Here is a 6,380-nt window from a genome sequence, read left to right as displayed (position 1 = left end):
GGGACTCATAAGGTACATAAGTAATGTATAATTTTCATGGTGGATTTCTGAAGTATGTTAATTATAAAATTAACTTTTCTAATTAGTTCTCACTAGGAAACTCATGAAATGAACTTTAACCCTATCACATTTCTAAGGCCTCTAAATTATCAACATGATCAAAACTTTGTTGAAAAACCTGTTGTACAAAATCTACATGCCATTTGATGTATAGTTTTTACTTTTTATGTCATTCCCTTCAGGTTGTGGTCTCTTTGACATGTGTCTTTTTGCTGTGAAATCTCTACTGATTTTTATAAGGAAAACATATTATTGTTAATAACATCATAACATTTTATATTGTTAGTAATATAAGGTTTTTCAAATACATTTTTTTTTTTTTTTAGAAAAATCATGTTAAAATGTGAATATCAGATATGGCTTTTTGATTCATCAGGCTTTTGTTGAACGTTTTATTTATCTCTCATTCATTATTGTATTGTATTGTATGACATATTTTGCTTCCACAATAAAAACTACAGAGCTTTGATCATAAAACTAAGCATTTAAATATAATCGTACATATTATTGGGAGATATAATCTCATTGACTTACATTACAAGCTATCAGAATTTCAACTTACTTTTTGGCCTTATAAATATCAGCAACTGCACCAAATTGCAGATTTCTGCTCAGTTTGGGCCAAAATAAAATTAAGGTGTTTTCTCTCTCTTGATTTTTCTATACTATATGAGTCATAAAAGCCTGATGTATCAAACATGATACTCAACAAAAATACAAATTCAATTTTTTTTCTTTATAAAATACTTTGTCTAAAGGTTCATTTCAAAAAGTGTCCCATTTCAAAAGATTCTATTTTTGACTATTATATGTCAGCCATTACAGTGTTCCCTATCAGTCGCTCACGTTCCACGTAACGTCTGCCGTTCCCTCCTTCAGGGAACGAGGGTTACATTAGTAACCGATACGTTCATTTAAATGACACTTTTTAAACTATTAAATGATCAACCTGTCAGACCCCAAACAAAATATGAGGGTTAAAATTGCACCGTCATGTGCAGTAATTAAATGCCACGATGCAACATGGTTCTGTGATGGATTTTCATAGGAATTCACATAAAATGTCACAATTTCAACGTATGTGATGATGAACGCTAACAAAAGTTCCCTAATCAATATGATCAGGCAAAAAAAGATCAGTTCCATCAGAAACACATTTGCATACTTTTGCCGACACCGCCTCTTCCTGTTATTAAAATGCTTTACGAAGAGGCGGAATGCGTGAGTGGCTTCCTGCGCGGTTTCCCGGGCCCTAGGCATCCGGATCCTCATTTTCTGGATCCCTAGTGCTGGCCATTCTGACCAATACCTTCTTCCTGAGGTGACTCTGAGCTGCGTCTCCCACAAGCCCCGACCGGGCCTCAGGAGGGAAGGAGTGCGTCGACTGGTCACTATCCGAAAGCAGTTCCGACAGGCTACTCAGGGAACTTACATCTGATTGGTCAAAAGAGAATTGTGGGAGGGGCAAATGACTCGGCAAAAGAGGTTGGTCCTGCACGTCAGGAAGATCTGAAGAGTCCCGTGGTAGAGCCGAGTCAAAGGATGGGGTCCGCCTCCTCAGAACTGTGCTGTGCTCCTGGCCGACCGCATCGGTGGGGGGGTCGATGGAGATGCACGGAGGGCTCATTTTCTCCTTTTTGGGTGTTGGACCAGGTGATGGGGAAATTGTCTGCGGCTGAAGAAGTAACTCCTCTCCGTGCGTTGAGTGACGGCGAGGGATGTGGAGCTGAGATAGGAAGCCATTATTCTCCATACTGTTGTGCTTCCGTAGACCATGAGCACTGGTGTCCAGTTGACGGGCCGTCCCACTGTGCAATGAGTCCTGAGACTGGGTGTCAGAACAGAAATGTGGGTTGTGGCTGCGTGCCCCACACCGAGAGGCTCTTCTTTGGGTGATGTTGGTGTTGAGTCGGGCCGACTCGTCAGTGGCGTCTGAATCCCGTAGCTTGGTTTGTGCATGTGTGTGCATTACCTCCAGAGATTTGATGGAGTGCGTATGGCGCGCGGTCTTTCGGCAGGGGACGCTGCGCTGGCTGTACACGTGTCTGTTCGTCTGTACGCTCGCTGTCCGGCTGCGGGGGCGAGCGGGGGGCGAGGCCTGGGGGGAACAGGGGGCAGATCCACCGGTGAGGGGCATCATGGGTACTTTGAGAAGGAGATTATCACTGGAGCAGGGCTTGCTCGGGATATGTAAGGTGTCTCTGGAGTCAACGTTTGTGGAATCGAAGGAGTCACTCTTTATTGCTTGCTGTAGGTAAGAACAGATGTAAGGACACACATTGCAAAAGGATTCATCACACAACCATCTTGAATGCTTTATTGCAGAATTCTGTAGTCATATATTGGAAAATATATATTTTTGGACCCCATTGACTTTCATAGTATTTTTTTCCTACTATGGAAGTCAATGGGGTCCATCAACTGTCTGGTTACCGACATTCCTCAAACTATCTTCTTTTGTGTTCAGCAGTAGAAAGAGATTCATACAGGTTTGAAATAACTTGAGGGTGAGTAAATGATGACAGAATTTTCATTTTTAAGTGAACTATCCCTTTAACATTAATTTCAGCATGTTTTAGTATTTGGTTTGTCTCTTGCTTTAACGATGACAGCAGCAGCACAGTTTGTGTAAAATCATGACTTGAGAATCGTCCAATGGAAGTAAAAACATTTTATACAAATGTTCATCTCAAATTTTGCATTTCGTTTGTGACAAAGAAAAAAAAGTGTATTTTATCTTATAGTCGAATTGATTTAATCTATTGTCAGCACTATAACATACATCAGGATGAGAGTTACTGTGGTACCTGTCTCTTAAGAGCTCTGAAGCCATTGCTAGATCTCGCTCTTCGGTTTAGAGGGTGGAGAGCAGGAATGGAGGCCAGGCTCGTCTGAGATGCAGTTCCTGGAACCTGCATTACGGCACTATCTTCACAGGACTGGGTCCCGAGTGAGAGAGAGGAGCCTGAAAACACACCAACAGCTTTAGTCATATTAGTCTTTACATGTGTCATGAACAGCCAGGACTGGCTTAGTTTTGTCACCTGGTAGTGTAGAGTCCTGTTTGGAGAATCTCTCATGAACGGATCCATATACAGGCTTAACAGGATACAGCATGTAACTGTCATTAGGTAAGGACAGCATCCGTGACATAGACGGCCTCCCAACTGTCAGGAAGTTGCCGTAATTGGGGTCTTTGCCCTGCAAACACAACAAATCATTAAGATAAGAGCGCTTTGACTGTAATGTTTTGCCATTTCTTAAAAACAGGCTTAAAGTCACTGCATATTCCTAAAAGAATATTTATAAAATACAATGTATTATTGTAATATTTATAAAAAAAAAATATATATAAATATGATATTTATAATACAATAATATTTATATTATTTTAATAAATCAAATCAAAATAGATTGGCGCACTTCAAAATTGCATGTTGACTTTAAAATGTTGCTATACAGTAGATTCATTTTTATTTATGCCAGTAAACATCATCAGTGAAGAGATGCCACTGCAAGATGAAGGGGAAGTTACTTTTATTAAAGATTAGAAAGGCACATACATTTTAAAAAATAAAGATGTGCACAGAAAAAAAACTTTTATATTAAATGCAGCAATATTTCATCAAAAATAAGAATGGACAACTTTGATTTCATGGTGACTTTAATATTTTTGTGTTTTTGAGGGGATTTCATGGCACTAGACAAAATTCACCTCTAAATTATGTAAGATTCACTTCTATAGAATTTTTATTCAGTGTCTAAAAATCCAATGCATGGAAGGCAGATTAGTGCAATTTGGTGGGAGAAATAAAGAAAATAAGATCTAATAGAATGGAATATCCATGTATAGCCCTAAATATAAATTATTTTGCATATAGGGCTATGTATTCCCTAGTTACTTAAAAGTGTATTTTCAGGCATGTTTGTCAGGCATTTTCAAACATTACATGTTTTTATTTTTATATTATACTAAAATATTATTTAAAATGGTCATCTTAAACATATCTAAAATACATTTAGCATTACTCTAATCTTATAGAACTCACCTGTTCATGTGAGAGAGTCTCCATTTTAACAGCTGTACCCTCCAGCCCAATGACTCCACCCATAGAGGCGGAGCTTTGTCTACGACCACTCTTAAGCTCCTCCTTCAACTCCGCCTCCATCTCCGCCTCCTCACGGGCATCTTTGTTACTCTCCTCTAAATGTTTCATGAGCACAGCGACCACGACATTCACCAGCACAAACTGTGCCACCAGCACAAATGTCACAAAGTACAGAGGTGACAAAAGCGGAAGGTAACTCAGACATTTGTCATTTTTACATTCCCGCAGGGTATCCTAGACACACACAGAAACAGAAATTGTGAGTTCTACCAAGCTCAAAAAGTCCTTATAATGCACTGTATGTGGGCAACAAATAATCTGACAACCAATTAAGAGCTAACATTTAACATCGGCATTCTCTAATCAGGTATTTATAACATGCAGCATGAATATTTTTCATGGTTTGCAAAATACCTTCATGATTCCGTTCCAGTTGTCTCCCGTGGAGATGCGGAACAGAGTGAGGAATGCCATGCCGAAGTTCTGAAATGTAGCATGTCGGCTCAAACCCTCACATGGGCTCTCCTCGGTGCATTCTGTTTAAAAATAATTCATTTTAATACTTCACCTCAAAAATGCATTTATTTGTTTTATGCAACAACATACACTACCATTCAAAGCATGGGCTATACATGACAATACTGACATTTATAATGTTACTAAAGATTTCAAATACATGCTGTTCTATTGAACTTTCCATTCATCAGAAACCTGAAAAACATAAATAATCTAGAGCAGCAAATCAGCATATTAGAATTATTTCTGAAGGATCGTGTGACACTGAAGACTGGAGTAATGATGCCGAAAATTCAGCTTTGCCATCAGAGGAATAAATTACATTTTAAAATATATTAAAATAGAAAATTGTTATTTACAGTACCACTATTTTTACTGCATTTTTTGATCAAATGAATGCAGCCTTGGTGAGAATAAGAGACTTCTTTAAAAACAGTTAAAACATCTTATCAACCCCAAATGTTTGAACGGCAGTGTATGATAACAGGAAATGAAAGGTATACCGACCAAGTTTGCCAAAGAGTTCAACTCCCAGTGCCGCATAGATGAAGAACAGCAGCATAAAAAGCAGACCCAGATTACCAACCTAGAGAACCAGAACATCACCAGAATAAAGCCACGTATATACCATCTGGGGCCACATACAGTAAGGTACTGTATCTATGAAGTACTGTAGTTCCACAATACAAATAACAAAAGATATAGCACAAACATATGAACGCACTGACCTGCGGTAAAGCTTGAACTACTGTATCCAGAAGAGATCTCATTCCTGTGGCCATCTTCAACAGCTTCAACACTGAAAGGGAATTTTACTGTATATTACAATTCATTCCTATTATTATCATTGAAATCTCTTTTTAACATTACTTGCCATAAATCCTCACTGTCCTTAAATATCTGTTAGCACAATATAAAAGGAATACACTACCATTCAAAATTACTATTTAGGGTCTCTAAGTTGTTTTAATGCTTTTGAAAGTAGTCTCTTATGCTTACCAAGGCTGTATTAATTTGATCAAAAATACAGTAAAACAGTAATATTTATTTTCAGCATCATTACTCCAGTCTTCAGTGTCACATGATCCTTCAGATATCATTCTAATATCCCGATTTGCTGCTCAAAAAACATTTCATATTATCAATGTTGAAAACAGTTTGGCTGCTTAATATTTTTGTGAAAAAAAAAGAATGTTTAAAATTTTAAAAACATTATAAATGTCTTTAATATAACTTTTAAAAGTTTAATGTGTCCTTGCTGAATAAAATTATTAATTTAATTCCAAAAAGATATTATGGACCCCATATTTTTGTATGGTAGTGTAAATAATAAATTCTAAATTTCCCATTTTTATTAGAGGAGCAAGAAAATCTGGAAACTTATTCTCGCTCTTGACACATCTAAGGCATTGCTTTATTTCTCATACGTCATAATGGGCATGTGCGTGTCTTTGTGTATTTGTTACCTCTGGCAATGCGCAGCACTCTCATGATGCGTATGATAGTTGGGTTGATGGGTAGAGAGGCATTCAGGTCAATTTCCTCAAGTGTGATGCCCATGATGGAGAGAAGAACAATGGCCAAGTCTAACTGATTCCACCTGTCAGAAGAAAGACAGAAACACAAAATGAGATGAAGACAAGGTCCTGTGAAACCATTTAATATTCTTGGAAAGCGTTAGAGACTGCCTGAGGA

At 37.9% G+C, this 6,380-nt stretch overlaps 1 protein-coding gene across 1 annotated transcript in view; it reads right to left on the bottom strand.

The window, feature by feature from the left end:
* Positions 1-303: 303 nt before the first annotated feature.
* cacna1hb (calcium channel, voltage-dependent, T type, alpha 1H subunit b) overlaps positions 304-6,380 on the bottom strand; it is a 56,209-nt gene continuing 50,132 nt past the window's right edge. Inside the window, exons 26-33 of the mRNA XM_056258733.1 lie at positions 6,152-6,285; positions 5,414-5,484; positions 5,193-5,271; positions 4,584-4,705; positions 4,110-4,403; positions 3,105-3,261; positions 2,868-3,025; positions 304-2,308 (exon numbers count right to left, since the gene is read on the bottom strand). Coding sequence (XP_056114708.1) covers positions 1,313-2,308; positions 2,868-3,025; positions 3,105-3,261; positions 4,110-4,403; positions 4,584-4,705; positions 5,193-5,271; positions 5,414-5,484; positions 6,152-6,285 — 2,011 coding nt within the window. The 3' untranslated portion in view covers positions 304-1,312. The remainder of the gene's footprint in view (positions 2,309-2,867; positions 3,026-3,104; positions 3,262-4,109; positions 4,404-4,583; positions 4,706-5,192; positions 5,272-5,413; positions 5,485-6,151; positions 6,286-6,380) is intronic.

Source organism: Rhinichthys klamathensis, unplaced genomic scaffold, assembly GCF_029890125.1.
Source record: "Rhinichthys klamathensis goyatoka isolate OS25496 unplaced genomic scaffold, OSU_Roscu_1.1 h1tg000157l_1, whole genome shotgun sequence".
Classification (NCBI taxonomy): domain Eukaryota; kingdom Metazoa; phylum Chordata; class Actinopteri; order Cypriniformes; family Leuciscidae; genus Rhinichthys; species Rhinichthys klamathensis.
This window is presented reverse-complemented; position numbering and strand designations above follow the sequence as displayed.